Here is a 20,494-nt window from a genome sequence, read left to right as displayed (position 1 = left end):
ATGAGCTGAGGCCAAAAAAAAAAACAAACAAAAATTTTCTGAAATCCCAGCTTCCATCTCTGCTTTAAATGAGGAAAAAACAAATTTTAACATAAAATCTCAAGTGCCAAAGGAGTTTTAGAAGTTAACGATAAAGGACAAATTTCAATGTGTGACTCACAATTTTGCTAATATTTACAAAGAGTTTTGTTCTTACATGACATGGTATATGTAAAACTATGTTAAAAGACTCAGACCTCTCTATTTTATGGAGTCATACCGTGTAAAAATAAATAAATAAAACAACTCAACAGCTTCTAGCTAAGATGACCACTTAAAAGTTTGCATTTATCTCTGCTGCTGCTGCTGCTAAGTCGCTTCAGTCATGTCCGACTCTGTGCAACCCCATAGATGGCAGCCCACCAGGCTCCCCCATCCCTGGGATTTTCCAGGCAAGAGTACTGGAGTGCATTCCCATTGCCTTCTCCGGCATTTATCTCTACTTCTCCTAAAATCTCAAAGGATGAAAAAACAAATAAAAATAAATACCTACAAACTAACTTGAACAAAAATGTAAAGAACAGTATCAGGAAATCAAGAAAGCACAAGAAGGGATAGAACCAACTCAGGAGGTTTCAAGTCAGGAGAGCTGACTGCTAAGCCTGCAACAGATCAAATTGAAGGCAAAACAAGTTTACTCAGAGAATTTCAGAGTCTCAGGAGATACATGCACAAGTGACTCTGGAAGTGACTATAAAGGAAGGACAAGTGGCTGAGAATCAGAAGATTTGTGGAAATGCAATTGACCTTACATTTTTATGTGTGGGATACAGAGATTCTGAGAAACTGAGTCACATAGGAAAGGAGCAATAGCCTGAAAATTCTAATTTCTGTCTGATTCCATTCATTCACTTCACTAGCTAGACTGACAGAAAGAAAATAGTTACGTTATTTTAATAAGCATTAAAACTAAAAGTTTTCTCCTCAAACTACAGATAAAATTGGGAAACTTTTTAGTTGCTTGGCACATTCTTCACAAGTGATGTGTGGTTTGAGAAATGGCCAACTAGTTTCCAGTATAAAAAAATACTTTTTGTCAGAGATTTAAGATTCAACTTCAAGTTCAAAAGGTGTAGGCTTCCCTGATAATTCAGTTGTAAACAATCTGCCTGCAATGCAGGAGACCCCAGTTCGATTCAGGAAGATCCACTGGAGAAGGGATAGGCTACCCACTCCAGTATTCTTGGGCTTTCCTTGTGGCTCAGCTGGTTACAGAACCCACCAGCAATGAGGGAGACTGTGTTCGATCCCTGGGTTGGGAAGATCCCCTGGAGAAGGGAAAAACTACCCACTCCAGTATTCTGGCCTAGAGAATTCCATGGACTATATATAGTCCATGGGGTCACAAAGAGTTGAACACGACTGAATGACTTTCACTTTGGTCAGAGACTTGTCAATTTTCCATTACATCTGCTTTTCATTGAAAGGCTGCTTACAGGACAGCATTGTGGGGAGGCTGGAGGTCCTCACCCACTACGGAGCAGGTAGAGTTACTCCACAGAAACAGGTCCTCACCTACTACAGAGCAGGTAGAGAGTTACTCCACAGAAGCAGCGTTGGAGACTCTGGGCACTGTCTGGGAAGTCAGCACTGACAAAGGAACCCACAGTATAAGCTCCAGTATCCTTCAAGTCCTGGGTTACTGGCTTCTAAGTGATCCCTCAACCACTGCTTGGGATTTGCCCCCTTTTTTGATATTTGACCTCTGGCTTTTTCACTTTCCCTAGTTCTGTGTTCAACCTGGACATGTAATTCTCTGCCTGATTTTCCCTCCTGATCCTAGAGCTTAATTTGTTTCTTCCATAAAATAACTTCAACTAATCCCTCTATTTATCTCATAGACTTCAGCACATACGGATATCACCTATATCAGTGCCTTTTCACTCCCTCTAGTCTGAAAAGTACTTAGCTAGAAATGCCAGTTAAAATGGTTTTAACTGGCATTTTCCAAAGGTCATTGAGCTGGGATTCCTCCTCCTGAGATGATCTTTGAAGAAATGTTTTCTCAGCCCCTCTGTAACCTCATGATTCTGTACTCTGTGGACCTTTCTGTACCAACTGTTATACTTTGTCTTCTGAGTTTATCTTTCTTTGTATTTTTTTCTGCCTTAAGAGGAAGACACAGAAAAGACAAGGAACACATTTTGCTCATTGTATTCTTCCATAGTTTAAGTGTATTATATTCACACGTTGCTGGATTAGCCTTAAATGTTCAGCTCCTGCTGCCCCAGACTCAGATTTCTACACAATGCTTCTCTATAGTTAAAAAATGAATAATTTTTTAAAGAAGAATTAAGCCTGGTGTGCTGCAGATCATGGAGTCGCAAAGAGTTAGACACGACTTAGTGACTGAACACCAACAACAAGAAAAAAAGTTCTTAAACATCTTGGGAAATAAAATGTAAATTCCTTAAGATACATTGCATTTTTTTATAAATATGCTTGGTGCATTATACTAAATACTGAACACACAAACATTCTTAGGAAACAGCAGGTTAAGAAGTCAAATGGGTTTTCTAATTGCAGATAATCTTGGATATTTCAATTGTGCTTCTCCCAGAAGCACATTCAACCATGTTTCTCTTTTCTTTATAGCAATTCACAGGATTCTTCCTCTGAGTCCTGTATTTAGGAAATTTTGTAATAAATTCTATCCAGTCTTCCATATTTGCATCTACTCAGACCTACTGAAAAGCTTGAGCTTATGAGTTACAAATAGGAAAGAGGAAGGAAAGAGACTTGGTATTTCATCCTCAAAACCAGTAGTTTTTTTGTTTTTTTTTTTAACACAAAAGACTATTTTTTCATTTGCTTGACCTGTTTGAAACACTAATAACAGGCCCAAGTTCAACATTTTACTGTTTTTCTTCATTTATTTTCTAAAACCAATAATATAAATCTATATTATAATTAGTTCACTCAAATACTTAAATAAATTTCATACTTTAAGCTCAGCTGGAAGTGTTTCCATATTTCTCTAGTTGCATGGTATTATACAATTATTTTCTTACTAAATATTGGGCAGTTTTCACATACGGTGTATTGATTCAGAACTAGCATTTCCATTTCAAAGCAAACAGACAATCATGTGAAATAAACCCAGATTATGAATTTGATTACTTTGTTTAATGTCACTCATGACTGAGGACAGTTTCAAACATTACCTGGAGAAGGATAACTGAGTATGGCTATTATTTGCTTTAAACTGTGTTCTGGACTGGCAACTCGTTTCATACATGATATTTTACATGTTTCAATGCCATTCTCCCAAATCTTCCCACCCTCAGTCCAGGTTCGATGCACGATACTGGATGCTTGGGGCTGGTGCACTGGGATGACCCAGAGGGATGGAATGGGGAGGGAGGAGGGAGGAGGGTTCAGGATGGGAAACACATGTATACCTGTGGCAGATTCATTTGGATATTTGGCAAAACTAATACAATTATGTAAAGTTTAAAAATAAAATAAAATAAAAAATAAACTGTGTTCTGACAACACTTGTACTTGTCTTGAGAGATTAAACAGAATTTCAATGAGCACACTGAGAGTCCATTGCTCTGCTGATGTACACCAGCATTATCAATAGAATAGGTAGATTTCCAATCATTACAGTGTTTGGAGTTTAGTTTTATTACATTACTATAAATTAAAAAAAAATTGATGTTTTAGGAAAACTGAAAAGAAATGATGTCTAACACTAGGTGTTTTCCAACAACAAACACTGAGTTATCTACCACTGCCAGGCAACCTTCCAGCTGCTGAGGATACTGCAGTAAACAAAACCCAACAGAGATGAGTGTCCCCATGGAGCATTTATGCATTAAATAAATGCTAGTGTATGAGCAATGAGAAAAACAAAGCAGTTAAGGGAGTGATGGGGTGGTGGGAGAGGGGGAAGTGATAATATTAACTTTAGTGTCAGGGCCTCAATGCAAAGGAGACTTTAGAGCAAGACCTTGAGGAAGGTAAGGTATAAGCCATGTTGTTCTCTGGCTATAAGCACACAGGGCTGAAAGAAGAAGTGCAAAGGCCCTCAAAGAGGGATTCTGCTTCTGATTAGGCTCTAGACTTGATAGAATAATAAAGCAGCTTTCCCCTTCTGTAATCTAGGTTATAATTTTCAACATGGGACCCAAGGGAGATGGAGGAAGCTGGTATGAGCTTTCAGCCACACCACTGAATCAGTTTTATGCTCTTATGTCCCACAAGCCAAACATGGCCCATTAGATGTGTTTATAAATAAATTTTCATTGAAACACAGCCTCATTCATCAGTTTACACCTTCTCTGCAGCTGCTTTCATGCTCCAATAGCTGAGTTACTGAGCTCCAACAGACATCATATGGCTATAAAGATTAAAGTATGTATTATCTGAGCTTTTATAGATAAAAGTTGCTAATACTTTCTCTACAGAATTTAGAACACCATCAAAATCACTGCCACCTGCACCAAAGAGATGTGTGGACATGAGATAAAGCTCAGCAACCTCTGCATAAGCAATGGATAGGCATCATTTTGTCTAAGTAATGAGCATCAAACGCTCTCACCACAGCCTGCTGCTGCTGCTGCTGCTAAGTTGCTTCAGTCGTGTCCAACTCTGTGCAACCCCACAGACGGCAGCCCACCAGGCTCCTCTGTCCCTGGGATTCTCCAGGCAAGAACACTGGAGTGGGTTGCCATTTCCTTCTCCAATGCATGAAAGGGAAAAGGGAAAGTGGCATGACTCTTAGTGACCCCATGGACTGCAGCCTACCAGACTCCTCCATCCATGGGATTTTCCAGGCAAGAGTACTAGAGTTGGGTGCCAGTGCCTTCTCCCTCACCACAGCCTACAGAGTCTAATTAGAAAAAAGAAAAATGGAAGTTCTACTTGTGGTCTAATAAACACAGGCTTCTTGGCCAATTACACATAATTCTCTTAAGTTTTAGTAATATAATCATAGAGAAGAGCTTTCAAATTTCTTGGTGATATAACAAGCTCCTTTGTTTACTTTCCTAGCTGCATCCTGGTCTACTGGGAAAAGACTCTAAAGTCAGAAAACTCAATTATTTTGCCTAAAATGGAAAAATAAAAATCTCAAAAAATTACATCCTCTAACCTTAGGCTGGTTCAGAATAGAAAGGATGAAAGTCAGAGTTCTGATAACATTCTAACTGTCCCAGAGGTGACCAGTTAATGGTGAAGCTTTCTCAGGTGCCTGGAGCATAAACATACTAACCCTGTCAAGAGCAAGGTGCCATCAGAGATCACACAGGAAATCACAGCTGCTGGGGGCTCTGTAAGAGTTTGCTATATCTTCCAGTGATGCTTAGAGAGGGCTGGGATGTCCCTAATCATTTAATTTCTACAGAAATGAGAGATCTGAGACTATTCCAGCTCACTGCTTCATTCTGCCAGTGTGTATATTTGAGTAATGACTCATACCTTTGCAATCTGACTATGCATTTACCAATAATATTGATGATTGATGAAAACAGACACATTTGACTATTTTGTCACCCTAATGGAACCAGAAAGGTGACAAAAATACCTGATACTAAGAAGTACTCTGCTTCAGTTTAGTCTATATCTGATTTGCTGAAATATTAACTATATCACTACTAACCACAAAAGTGCTCAGCATTTTTTTTTCTTTCTTAAGAAATACTATTTCTTCTCCCATTAGTCAACTAATTCTTCTTCTGGAAATTTTTTTGCTAATAAAATTTATTTTAGGTGAAAACAATGCTTTCTAGAAATGATGCATCTTTTCAAGGGAAGAGTAGAGATAACCAGCACAACATAAGGATGCATACCACATCAACTTAAACAGAGGAGACTTCAGTTCAGTTCAGTTGCTCAGTAATGTACAACTTTTGGTGACCCAATGAACTGCAGCACACCAGGCCTCCCTGTACATCACCAACTCCCAGAGTTTGCCCAAACCCATGTCTAGTGAGTGGGTGATGCCATCCAACCATCTCATCCTCTGTCATCCCCTTCTCCTCCTGCCCTCAATCTTTCCCAGCATCAGGGTCTTTTCCAATGACTCAGCTCTTCGCATGAGGTGGCCAAAGTACTGGAGTTTCACCTTCAACATCAGTCCTTCCAATGAATACCCAGGACTAATCTCCTTTAGGATGGACTGGTTGGATCTCCTTGCAGTCCAAGGGACTCTCAAGAGTCTTCTCTAACACCACAGTTCAAAAGCATCAATTCTTCGGCACTCAACTTTCTTTATAGTCCAACTCTCACATCCATACATGTTCACTGGAAAAACCATAGCTTTGAGTAGATGGACCTTTGTTGGCAAAGTAATGTCTTTGCTTTTTAATATGCTTTCTAGGTTGGTCATAACCTTCCTTCCAAGGAGTAAGTGTCTTTTAATTTCATGGCTGCAATCACCATCTGCAGTGATTGTGGAGCCCCCAAAAATAGTCAGCCACTATTTCCCCATCTATTTGCCATGAAGTGGTGGGACAGGATGCCATGATCTTAGTTTTCTGAATGTTGAGCTATAAGCCAACTTTTTCACTCTCCTCTTTCACTTTCATCAAGAGGCTCTTTAGTTCCTCTTCACTTTCTGCCATAAGGATGGTGTCATCTGCATATCTGAGGTTATTGATATTTCTCCCAGCAATCTTGATTCTAGCTTGTGCTTCTTCCAGCCCAGCATTTCTCATGATGTACTCTGCATAGAAGTTGAATAAGCAGGGTGACTATATACAGCCTTGACGTACTCCTTTTCCTATTTGGAACCAGTCTGTTGTTCCATGTCCAGTTCTAACTGTTGCTTCCTGACCTGCATACAGGTTTCTCGAGAGGCAGGTCAGGTGGTCTGGTATTCCCATCTCTTGAAGAATTTTCCAGTTTATTGTGATCCACACAGTCAAAGGCTTTGGCATAGTCAGTAAAGCAGAAATAGATGTTTTTCTGGAACTCTCTTGCTTTTTCCATGATCCAGTGGATGTTGGCAATTCGGTCTCTGGTTCCTCTGCCTTTTCTAAAACCAGCTTGAACATCAGGAAGTTCACAGTTCATGTATTGCTGAAGCCTGGCTTGGAGAATTTTGAGCATTACTTTACTAGCGTGTGAGATGAGTGCAATTGTGCGGTAGTTTGAGCATTCTTTGGCATTGCCTTTCTTTGGGATTGGAATGAAAACTGACCTTTTCCAGTCCTGTGGCCACAGCTGAGTTTTCCAAATTTGCTGGCATATTGAGTGCAGCACTTTCACAGCATCATCTTTCAGGATTTGAAATAGCTCAACTGGAATTCCGTCACCTCCACTAGCTTTGTTTGTAGTGATGCTTCCTAAGGCCAACTTGACTTCACATTCCAGGATGTCTGGCTCTAGATGAGTGATCACATCATCATGATTACCTGAGTCGTGAAGATCTTTTTTGTACAGTTCTTCTGTGTATTCTTGCCACCTCTTCTTAATCCCAAAATAATTTAATAATCCATGAGAAACATTTCCAGTAAATATTTCAAAAGGACACTCAAAATTCAGAAAACAATTCTAATTAAACATAATCCCTCTCCAAAGATTTCTCAGTACTGTAAAATGCTTAAAGACAGAAGTTTCTTTGTCAACATCTGAAATGATAAATCTGTTTTAAAAGTATAATATTCAAGGGACTCTGACCTTTTGTGCAACATTCAAAACTCAAAACAATATATCTGTAACAGTGAAGCCTAATATCTAACAATGACCTACTTTTCCCTAACTACAATAACCCTTGTATTCCCAAACAGAACACTGTTATAATATGAGCAAAAGCCAAACAGTGTGGGCAGAGTAATACTAACTCAATCTGTGTTGTTTTTCTTTGCTACAAATTGAAACACAGGGTAGCCCATTTTGGTGCAAAGTTAGAAACTAACATTAAGGATCTAGATGTGAAATTAGGACTTTCAGTTTTAATTTGTTTTCAGAATCTTTTAGCCCAGAATTCCATACAGTACATGGCACATGTCCCTCATATATCTAAAGAAACAGCATTTGCAAAAATGTTATCAAAAGTCTCAAAACTGTTTCTGTATGCATACGGGTGGGGTGGGGAGGAGCAGCAGCAACCTAGTAGGTTTAGAAATGGATACACTTGAATTTTTTTTTTAATAAGCCCTTAAGGAAAAAAAATAAAGAACACATACCCTTGGGGACAGAGTTTGTCAAGCCATCCGGATTTAACCTTCCTTGTAGATGATCCATAAAAACAGGCATAGGGAGATATTACATTTGAGGAAATAACTGGTGAATCAGCATTTCCACTTGTTGAGCTTAGTGGATAACTGTGCCTATTAACAGGGTCCAAATTTGCTGCTTTTTGAGTCCTTGATTTAGATGGCTTTGAATTTTTTCTTCTTAAACTCTGAAAGCATTCTTCTACTGTTGAATACTCTGATTCTGAAGCAGAGTCTATAGGAAGATTGCTTTTGTCCTCTCGAGGTATCCAAATATCTTCTACTTTGTTTTCACTTATATTTTCCGTCCTGTTATCATATATGCTAAATGGAAAAAGAATGGTGTTAATACTTCCTAGTACTGTATGTGACAAGCCATAGATGACTTTTTCTACTTATTAACAACCAATTACAGAAATTTAAGGCCAAGAAAATCTGAGCTCAATTAATGCATCTGGATAATCTTTAAAACTCTTTGAGAAAAATAGAACTCTCTCATTATCCTATCTCATTATCATATATTTGAATACGGATTCATATACTATAATAAGTAGTGTCTTTTTCTTTTATGTATCATTTAATCTGATCTGTTTATTTGGGGGGTTGAGTGTAAGTACTAAGGATGGAGACTGCCGTGTTCTCTGCATCACAATTTAAACTTCACCAGCACCAGTATGTGGTCAGCCACTTAACAGGCAAGATCATGAACCACAACATTGTGAAGAGAGGCACTGGAGATCTTATTTCCACTGGTTGTCCTTTCTCTGCCTCTCCACAAAAGGACTCCAAAGACCCTCTGCTCCATCATCATGTAATAAAACAAAGTGAAATCTTTAGTATTATTTTGCAAGATTAAGGAAAAAAACTACATGAGGAAAAACTAGACTTAGAAAGTAGCTAATAAAAAACAAGAAAGGTCCAGGACATCAGAAGGTAAAAGCTGTGTAATGTGTAATATTTATGGGAATACACAATTGCTAATTACTTTCCTATAGATTTAAGAAAAAACACACTCGCTCAGCCATTTATGTATAACAAAACTCAGTACAAAGAAGTTTTTGCTAATCAATGAAACAGATAGGCTGAGAGGTCAAATTACATCCTTCTGGACGTGGAGTTCTAAAATCCACCGCTTCCTTGCGCGCGCATTTGAGTGCTCAGTTACTTCAATCATGTCCAGTTCTTTGTGACCCTATGCACTGCAGCCTACCAGGTTCCTCTGTCCATGGGAGAATCCATGGCATTCTCCAGGCAAGAATACTGGAGTGGGTTGCCATGCCCTCCTCCAGGGGCTCTTCCCGACCCAGGGATTGAAGCTGCATCTCCTGTGTCTCCTGCACTGGCAGGTGGATTTTTTAATGTTGAGCCACCACTGCTTCCTTAAAGAAGGATTAATTTGGCTCCTTCCATATTCTGCATTGTAATAGGTTCAAATGCTTACTGAAGACACTCAATTATTTATTCCAATTTAAAGAAACCCTCAACAGTGTCAGCCTTTGAGAATAAAGCATAAACCAGAAGACAAATGTTAGGTAATGATGCACTATATCAAGTGCTAATAAAACTGAGAGGAAAAGTAAAATTTAAGTTGGTGCCTTACATACTCTGTTTAACCTCATGTTGATCCAAATAACTGGATAATTTTCAAGCTGCTTATCACTGCTGAACTTCTACATTACATCTGTAAAAATTCTGTATCTCACAGTGACATTTTTGGCACTGCCCCTTTCTTCTTCATATTGAGGTAACTTCCTGTCTTTAAAATGCAAACATAGTTACCACATATTTGCCACTCTGAAAAGCAGAAAATGGTTTCAATTATGAAAAGACAAAAATAGTGTGCTACAGATTATAGAATCAATTTACAGACTCTATTAAAATGAATGCTGTTATCAAAATAAAGGATTTGAAATTTCCAATATAAATTATTTTCTTAGAAATAATGAACAAGAGTTGAACAATGAATTGTGTATAACATTCTATTCAAAAGAATTAATCATCATCAATCATGTCCTCATACCTTGATTTGACAAAAAATGAGTTTCTTTCAGTAGTTGTTTCCCCTTTGAGTGTTTCTTCCTGGGTCCAAAATTCATTCTTTATAGATCTCTTCTATAAAAAGGAATATATTTTTTTTTCAGGGTCACAATATTCTACAAAGATCCACAGCATTTGGGTTTAGTTTTATTAAGCAAATGTCTATTGTTTAGCTCAATTTTCAACAAAAACAACTTAATTAGTGAGACAAAAGTAAACATAGTCTTTTGATGCCTTCAGTATTTTATTTAAATCATTAGTACATATTTTCAACTAAGAACATAAGATGCTAAAACCTGATTTACTTTCCCACTTATATTTTTTGTCTTCCAACTTAATCTTGACCAACAAATAAAATACCAAAAGAGCAAGAGTTCTGGAGAGGAAACAGAAGTCTGTCTGTATTTGGGTATAAGGAAAAGTAAAATCGAGGGCTTCTGTCAGTTTTTTTACTTTTTAATGGGGTTTTTCTTTTCTCTTTTTTTAAAATACCTTGTGGTAAATTTTGAAAACTCATTGATCTGTATCCCTAAAAACAAACTGTGTTTTTGTAATATATATTTTAAGATATCAATTTACCATGATTTTACTGAACAGAAATTTACTCACTAGAAATTTTTCTTCCATATAACACATTCTTCAAACAGCTTAAAGGAAAATGAAGAGGCATGTAAAGGCAGAAAAGCAAAGAACTGAATATGGAAAAAAATTAAAATGTATGGGACTAACCTTGGAATTTTCTAGTCTCTGGAGGAGAAAGGTCTCTCCATAAGGTAGAATGGAAGATGAATTCTCCTCATTTGTATCTTTTGGGGGAATGACAGAATGAGATGGAAAGATGAGAATAATGTGACTTTTTTTTTTAATAAAAGCATGTATTTAATTATTTCATAACAATATCACAATTTCAGCTTTATTCTAAGAGTCCAAATTATGCTCATAATTCTTACCTCCAAATCAACTCTAACTGTGGTTTTCTTTCTGTATACATCCCTCACTTCACAACTAAGATGTATCACAAGTGTGATGTGTCATATTTGTTCTTGCTAACCTCAAAGATCCACATAACTAAACACATTTCCCCATACAATGGAAACTGTCACAATATATTTATAATGTTAATTTCTAAATAATGGCAGAAAATTAATCTTTACTGTAATTTTCAACAAATGATCATTAAAAGTTCACTGACAGCTAGATATTAATAGCATTCAAAATGCCAGAATCCACTTAATATAATCCCTCTAACACCATAACTGCTAGCACACCTGGATATAAATTATTTCAAGAGAATTTCCACTATCCCTGAATTACACAGATCTACAATAAAGAATTCTTAACATTTCCATTTTCTGCTGTTGCAAACTCTTTTAAAGGCTCACTAACCAAGTGCTTGCTAACTTATCATTGAGAAGAATGTTCCTGAACTTGCATAAGCAGAATTTTCAAAAGAAGAAAGAAAAGCCTCTGTCAGTGAGCAGTTGACCACAGCAATGAATGTCACCCTTCCTTGTTACCATGGCAAAATTACTTTCCATAAATATACACCCTGTAGTTCAGACTCAGAAACCACATAACTTAGTTAAATGCCTTTGACTGTGGTTAATAATAAACAAAGACTGTAGAAAAAAATCTTACATTAACATGTGCAAATTTCCAGGAGTCTGCATGTATATTAATTACTGTTTTTCATTCATTCATTTTTAAAAGTGTCTGGAGTACTATGAACCCTGGTAGACAGTTATTCCCACTACTCCCTATTCCACAGGTGGGTTGCCTTCTTGATTGTGATTTTAACACATGTAAGACTATCAAATGAGTACTAACTAATTTACAGACTTTAAAATAGGAGACTCACTTTGCTGTGTTACAGATTTTCCAGTTGAGGTAGCAACATTTCTTCTCTCACGGAAATAGCTTAAAGCAAAGGGAAAAATAGAGCCATTAAAACACATATGTAAACCACATGTTACTATCTTGAGTAAAGGATTAATTGTAGACACATATATTCTTTGGTAGAAAAACCAATATTCAAAAATAAGTTTGATTTTACTAAAATACAATGGCCACATTCCATAAATGTGTTTTTCTAAATAGCCTTAAAGAAAGTGATTTTAATGGATTTTACAAGTATTTGCTTCTCACTTTTTATAATTCACAAAAGTAAGTGAACATTTTTGCTGATGTATTTATGATGTTTTTGTCTTAGCTTCACAGTACTTAATCAAAAATCTGTCTAGTTCTAAGAGTATAATTGAAAATATGTGAGCAGTGCTAAGGGGAAAGGTCATAGCAATACAGGCATACCTCAAGAAACAAGAAAAAAGTCAAATAAATAACCTAACTCTACACCTAAAGCAACTATAAAAGGAAGAAATGAAGAACCCCAGGGTTAGTAGAAGGAAAGAGATCTTAAAAATTAGGGCAGAAATAAATGCAAAAGAAACAAAAGAGACCATAGCAAAAATCAACAAAGCCAAAAGCTGGTTCTTTGAAAGGTTAAATAAAATTGACAAACCATTAGCCAGGCTCATCAAGAAACAAAGGAAGAAAAATCAAATCAATAAAATTAGAAATGAAAATGGAGAGATCACAACAGACAACACAGAAATACAAAGGATCATAAGAGACTACTATCAGCAATTATATGCCAATAAAATGGACAACGAGGAAGAAATGGACAAATTCTTAGAAAAGTACAACTTTCCAAAACTCGATCAGGAAGAAATAGAAAATCTTAACAGACCCATCACAAGCATGGAAATTGAAACTGTAATCAGAAATCTTCCAGCAAATAAAAGCCCAGGTCCAGACAGCTTCACAGCTGAATTCTACCAAAAATTTAGAGAAGAGCTGACACCTATCCTACTCAAACTCTTCCAGAAAATTGCAGAGGAAAGTAAACTTCCAAACTCATTCTACGAGGCCACCATCACCCTAATACCAAAACCTGACAAAGATGCCACAAAAAAAGAAAACTACAGGCCAGTATCACTGATGAACATAGATGCAAAAATCCTTAACAAAATTCTAGCAATCAGAATCCAACAACACATTAAAAAGATCATACACCATGACCAAGTGGGCTTTATCCCTGGGATGCAAGGATTCTTCAATATCCGCAAATCAATCAATGTAATACACCACATTAACAAATTGAAAAATAAAAACCATATGATTATCTCAATAGATGCAGAGAAAGCCTTTGACAAAATTCAACATCCATTTATGATAAAAACTCTCCAGAAAGCAGGAATAGAAGGAACATACCTCAACATAATCAAAGCTATATATGACAAACCCACAGCAAACATTATCCTCAATGGTGAAAAATTGAAAGCATTTCCTCTAAAGTCAGGAACAAGACAAGGGTGCCCACTTTCACCATTACTGTTCAACATAGTTTTGGAAGTTTTGGCCACAGCAATCAGAGCAGAAAAACAAATAAAAGGAATCCAAATTGGAAAAGAAGAAGTAAAACTCTCACTGCTTGGAAATGACATGATCCTCTATAGAAAACCCTAAAGACTCCACCAGAAAATTACTCGAGTTAATCAATGAATATAGTAAAGTTGTAGGATATAAAATCAACACACAGAAATCCCTTGCATTCCTATGCACTAATAATGAGAAAATAGAAAGAGAAATTAAGGAAACAATTCCATTCACCATTGCAATGAAAAGAATAAAAGACTTAGGAATATATCTGCCTAAAGAAACTAAAGACCAATATATAGAAAACTATAAAACACTGATGAAAGAAATCAAAGAGGACACTAATAGATGGAGAAATATACCATGTTCATGGATCGGAAGAATCAATATAGTGAAAATGAGTATACTACCCAAAGCAATCTATAGATTTAATGCAATCCCTATCAAGCTACCAATGGTATTTTTCACAGAGCTAGAATAAATAATTTCACAATTTGTATGAAAATACAAAAAACCTCAAATAACCAAAGCAATCTTGAGAAAGAAGAATGGTACTGGAGGAATCAACCTGCCTGACTTCAGGCTCTACTACAAAGCCACAGTCATCAAGACAGTATGGTACTGGCACAAAGACAGAAATATAGATCAATGGAACAAAATAGAAAGCCCAGAGATAAATCCACACACCTATGGACACCTTATCTTTGACAAAGAGGGCAAGAATATACAGTGGAAAAAGACAATCTCTTTAACACGTGGTGCTGGGAAAACTGGTCAACCATTTGTAAAAGAATGAAACTAGAACACTTTCTAACACCATACACAAAAATAAACTCAAAATGGATTAAGGATCTAAACATAAGACCAGAAACTGTAAAAATCTTAGAGGAGAACACAGGCAAAACACTCTCTGACATACATCACAGCAGGATCCTCTATGACCCACCTCCCAGAATATTGGAAATAAAAGCAAAAATAAACAAATGGGATCTAATTAAAATTAAAAGCTTCTGCACAACAAAAGAAACTATAAACAAGGTGAAAAGACAGACCTCAGAATGGGAGAAAATAATAGCAAATGAAGCAACTGACAAACAACTAATCTCAAAAATATACAAGCAACTCCTGCAGCTCAATTCCAGAAAAATAAATGACCCAATCAAAAAATGGGCCAAAGAACTAAATAGACATTTCTCCAAAGAAGACATACAGATGGCTAACAAACACATGAAAAGATGCTCAACATCACTCATTATCAGAGAAATGCAAATCAAAACCACAATGAGTTACCATTTCACGCCAGTCAGAATGGCTGCAATCCAAAAGTCTACAAGCAATAAATGCTGGAGAGGGTGTGGAGAAAAGGGAACCCTCTTACACTGTTGGTGGGAATGCAAACTAGTACAGCCACTATGGAGAACAGTGTGGAGATTTCTTAAAAAAATGGAAATAGAACTGCCATATGACCCAGCAATCCCACTGCTGGGCATACACACCGAGGAAACCAGAATTGAAAGAGACACGTGTACCCCAATGTTCATCGCAGCACTGTTTATAATAGTCAGGACATGGAAGCAACCTAGATGTCCATCAGCAGATGAATGGATAAGAAAGCTGTGGTACATATACACAATGGAGTATTACTCAGCCATTAAAAAGAATACATTTGAATCAGTTCTGATGAGGTGGATGAAACTGGAGCCTATTATACAGAGTGAAGTTAGCCAGAAAGAAAAACACCAATACAGTATACTAACACATATATATGGAATTTAGAAAGATGGTAATGACAACCCTGTATGCGAGACAGCAAAAGAGACACTGATGTATAGAACAGTCTTTTGGACTCTGTGGGAGAGGGAGGGGGGGATGATTTGGGAGAATGGCATTAAAACATGTATAATATCATATAAGAAATGAATCGCCAGTCCAGGTTCGATGCAGGATACAGGAAGCTTGGGGCTGGTGCACAGGGATGACCCAGAGGGGTGGTATGGGGAGGGAGGTGGGAGGGGAGTTCAGGATGGGGAACATGTGTACACCCATGGCGGATGCATGTTGATGTATGGCAAAACCAATACAATATTGTAAAGTAAAAAAAATAAATAAATAAAAAGCAGAGACATTAAAAAAAAAAAACAAAACAATGAAATATCACTACCCCCCACCTGTACAGCTAAAATTGTTTAAATAACAAAATGCTGTTGAGGGTATGAGACAAAAGGAATACACATACACCGCTGGTGTTGAAGTAAGTAAGCATAACCATTCAATGGTGAGAACCACTTTGTATTACCTTCCAAAATGGAACATAAGCAATATCCTACGACAGCAACTTTACTCTTAGGTATATATTCAATAGACATGCATGTAGCATGTGTCCCATGAAAAACCACTCAAGTACATGTCAACATGCAAAAGTTAAAAGCAGCTGTGGAAGAATCACACAAAAGAACAACATTCAACAGCCACAACAACAAACTGGCATGCAGCCACGTGGATGCATCTCAAAAACATCAGGTTGAATAAAAGATATCAAACACAATGTTATTTGCTGTATGATATCATTTGTATGAAATCCTAAAACAGGAAAATCTAATTTACAGTGAAACCAGTGGTTGCCCAATGCAGGTGATTAGAATAATTTACTACCTATGTGCACAGGTGATTTTTGAGGAGTGATAGAAATGTTCTCTATTCTTATTGTGGTAGTGCTCACAGAGGTATTCATACTTGTCAAAATTCATCAACATATATATTAGCATCAGTCTATTTTATTATGTAAGTTAGTTATAAACTTACATATATAAATACATTGTTTATATGTAAAACACTAGAATATGTTGAGCATATGAAATAAAATAGAAGAATGGATATCATGGTATAGCCATACAATGAATTATTATACAGCAATGAAAATAGTTTGCAACTGTGTGTATAAACAGAGAAGTTTCAAAGTTAAGCAACATGAGCTTAGTAAGAAGAGTTACTACATGATTGCATTTTTAAGTCCACAAGACAGTCAAAATTGTAGCATATTGTTTGGGATATACTTAAGAGGTACAATATTTTTTTAAAGTATGAGGGTAATAATCATTATTTAAAGTCAGGATAGAAGCTGTCTGTGACAGGAGAGGGCATACAAGTTTATCTAAGTGTTGCAAAATAATTAATCCTTTATTTGTTCATCTCCCGATTCTTGACACTATGATATGGCTATAACCATTTCTCGAATTTGTATGTCACTGACACAAATATATATTAATAATTTGAACCCCTGATTAGAGCACCACTCAAATTTTCTACATCTTTGATAACTTCTGCTAATAATAAATACCTCTAATTCTAATTGAGCACTTACTATATATCATACTCAGGTCTCAAAATTTTATAAATACACACACACACTCACAATGTGTATGTCTGTGCATTTAGTCCCAAACATCCAAAGAAGAGCTATAATTATATGCACTTTTTAAGAAGAAAATTGGCAAACAAAGCAGTTACTTTCCAAAAGTCACACAGCTCTTAAGTAACAAACCTGGGATTCAAACTCAGGCAGCACAGCTCTATACTACTACTAGTACTACTACACTATGCTAAGTCGCTTCAGTCGTGTCCGACTCTGTGCGACCCCATCGACGGCAGCCCACCAGGCTCCCCCGTCCCTGGGATTCTCCAGGCAAGAACACTGGAGTGGGGTGCCATTGCCTTCTCCAATGCATGAAAGTGAAAAGTGAAAGTGAAGTCGCTCTGCCGTGTCCGATGCTTAGCGACCCCATGGACTGCAGCCCACCAGGCTCCTCCATCCATGGGATTTTCCAGGCAAGAGTACTGGAGTGGGGTGCCATTGCCTTCTCCGGTAGCTCTATAAGACCTATTTAAAACCATCATGCTTAATAAAAAAACTTAACTTTAACTTACTGGAAAAAAAAACATGCAAATTAGTAAAAAAAAAAAAAAAAAGATTTTGAACTCTTTTAAGTACATCCATTAGTGGTATTTTAAAGCACATTTTGTTGGCTTAATTTTTATAAATATAAAGAAAAAAATTTGGATTGATTTTGCAATTCAGTATCCACCTGCAAGCAATTACCAAATCTATCAAACAAGTTCATTTGATCTACTGAAGATGAAAATTAGCTCAACACAGAAAACAAGCTGTTTTTAAAACTGGGGATTATCCATTTATATTCTCATTTATCTATAAATAAATTATCTCAAGCTATTTTATATTCTAATATCTATTATGTCAAAAGCATTTTATTAGGGGTTTATGTATCTACATCTCATATTTCATCTCCTTAATAGACTGATGAGGTAGAACTTGGTGTCCTAATCCTACCAATAAGGAAAGGAGATTCTCTGGCCCAAGTGGCATAGCTGCTGCTGCTGCTAAGTCGCTTCAGTCGTGTCCAACTCTGTGCAACCCCATCGACGGCAGCCCACCAGGCTCCCCAGTCCCTGGGATTCTCCAGGCAAGAACACTGGAGTGAGTTGCCATTTCCTTCTCCAATGTATGAAAGTGAAAAGTGAAAGGGAAGTCACTCAGTCGTGTCTGACTCTTAGCAACCCCACGGACTGCAGCCTACCAGGCTCCTCCACCCATGGGATTTTCCAGGCAAGAGTACTGGAGTGGGGTGCCATTGCCTTCTCCTAGTGGCATAGCTAATAGAAGGCAAAAACCAGCATTCAAGGTGAATTCCATCCTGAGTGCAAAGCCCATGCTCTTTCCTTTCTGCTCTATTATTCTCTCATCAATTTTCCTAGAAACTGCAGATTGCTATTAAATTTGAAATATAAAGCATGGGTGATTTGCAAAAATTAAAAACACATTAAGAAAAGCAGTAGTTATCATCCTGTTTTGTTACTATGCTTTGGTGATCTTGGTCAAGTTATTCAACAGACCTGAGTCCAATTTCCTCATTTACTAAAGGGGAATAAAAACAAGGTCTGCTGCCTAGGAATATCATAAGGGTTAATGACATGGTGCTTTTAAAGAGCATAATGTGTGCCTTACATAACACAAACACTCAGCTAGAATGAGACAACTGTTTTATTAATTAGAGAAAAGAATGGTTGGTCTTCCTGGTAAACTGATAATATGAACTATTGCTTCTTAAAGTCCTTAAAAGTATGAACACTCTTCCTTTGAAAGAGTAAAAAAGTGTCAACAACATAGTAGCAGAATAAATCGTATTTTTTTTCATTTAGTAAACTACTATACAGCAGATACTGCATAAAATACATGCATAGATGTTAACAACCTTTAAAATAACATTATGTGAACCAAGTTTCAAAAAAATAACTATCAAAGTGAATCTTCAACTACCTACAGATGTTATTTGTTCTCATATTTTTAAATCACTAAAATTGCCAAGAAAAGCAGTGGCACAAATGCTAATTAACGTTAAAGATCTCTCTTTATAATCTACACTTACCCATTATGTGGGCATGACACCCACGCCAAAAAAAATAATCAATTACACACCCCAAATGGACCATATCTTTACAAAGAATGTTTGTTTTAAAAAAATACAATTCTACAATTTGCAACATACTAACTACAACAGACTAACTATAGGTCATTACACAATTGAATTCAAAAGAAAAACACTGGAATCATTAGCAGCAGGGGAAAGCTGTTTTGAGGTTACATAAAAGTCCGTCTAGTCAAGGCTATGGTTTTACCAGTGGTCATGTATGGATGTGAGAGTTGGACTGTGAAGAAGGCTGAGCGCCAAAGAATTGATGCTTTTGAGCTGCGGTGTTGGAGAAGACTCCTGAGAGTCCCTTGGACTGCAAGGAGATCCAACCAGTCCATTCTGAAGGAGATCAGCCCTGGGATTTCTTCGGAAGGAATGATGCTAAAGCTGAAACTCCAGTACTTTGGCCAGCTCATGTGAAGAGTTGACTCATTGGAAAAGACTCTGATGCTGGGAGGGATTGGGGGCAGGAGGAGAAGGGGACAACAAAGGATGAGATGGCTGGATGGCATCACTGACTCCATGGACGTGAGTCAGAGTGAACTCCGGGAGTTGGTGATGGACAGGGAGGCCTGGCGTGCTGCGATTCATGGGGTCACAAAGAGTCAGACACGCCTGAGCGACTGAACTGAACTGAACTGAATGTCTAACTAAACCACACAAATCTGAATTCAGAGAACACAAGGGTGCATTAAATACAGCTCAGATGAAGAATATGAAATGTATAATGAACAAATAATTGAGTCTCAATTTACAAAATTCCAAAACAGTACTTAGGATAAGAATAAAAATTACAGAAGGATTACAACACAAAAGCCTACATTATTATTGTAAAACTTTTTTCATCAACTAGCAGAAGCTATAGTTCAAAAAATTTTTTTCAAACAAAGCAGGACTTTCAAAATTATGAATAAAGAGTACAAATGTCTCTTCACTTGTAGAAAGTACCACACAGATAGATACCTTTATACTCTAACAGTAAGTCAAGTGATTATCTATTAATTTTGATTCATTATCTAGAAAAATGGTTCTGATGAATCTATGTGTAGGGCAGCAATAGAGATGCAGACAGAACAGACTTATGGACACAGCAGGGGAAGGAGAATGTGGGACGAATGGACAGAGTAGTACTGAAACATATACATTACCCTATGTAAACCAGATAGCCAGTGGGAATTTGCTGTATAACTCAGGGAGCTCAACCCAATGCTCTGTGACAATCTAGAGGGTGGGATGGCGTGGGAGGGAGGTTCAAGAGGAAGGGAACATATGTATATCTATGGCTGATTCATGTTGCTATATGGCAGAAACCAACACATTGTAAAGCAACTG

The 20,494-nt window shown here is 37.1% G+C and overlaps 1 protein-coding gene across 12 annotated transcripts in view; it reads right to left on the bottom strand.

Moving 5' to 3' along the window:
* The window catches only part of ARAP2 (ArfGAP with RhoGAP domain, ankyrin repeat and PH domain 2), a 199,676-nt gene that overhangs the window by 155,681 nt on the left and 23,501 nt on the right, over positions 1–20,494 (bottom strand). For 10 of the 12 annotated variants that reach the window (XM_044946011.2, XM_044946016.2, XM_025290199.3 and 7 more), the window contains 4 exons: positions 12,100–12,158; positions 10,971–11,047; positions 10,225–10,316; positions 8,175–8,528 (listed from right to left, as the gene is read on the bottom strand). In XM_044946011.2, coding sequence (XP_044801946.2) covers positions 8,175–8,528; positions 10,225–10,316; positions 10,971–11,047; positions 12,100–12,158 — 582 coding nt within the window. The remainder of the gene's footprint in view (positions 1–8,174; positions 8,529–10,224; positions 10,317–10,970; positions 11,048–12,099; positions 12,159–20,494) is intronic. The other 2 variants (XM_044946014.2, XM_044946015.2) reach the window with 1 other exon arrangement.

The sequence above is a fragment of the Bubalus bubalis genome, chromosome 7 (assembly GCF_019923935.1).
Source record: "Bubalus bubalis isolate 160015118507 breed Murrah chromosome 7, NDDB_SH_1, whole genome shotgun sequence".
NCBI lineage: Eukaryota > Metazoa > Chordata > Mammalia > Artiodactyla > Bovidae > Bubalus > Bubalus bubalis.
Note: the sequence above shows the minus strand (reverse complement) of the source record. Positions and strands in the feature narration are given on the sequence as shown.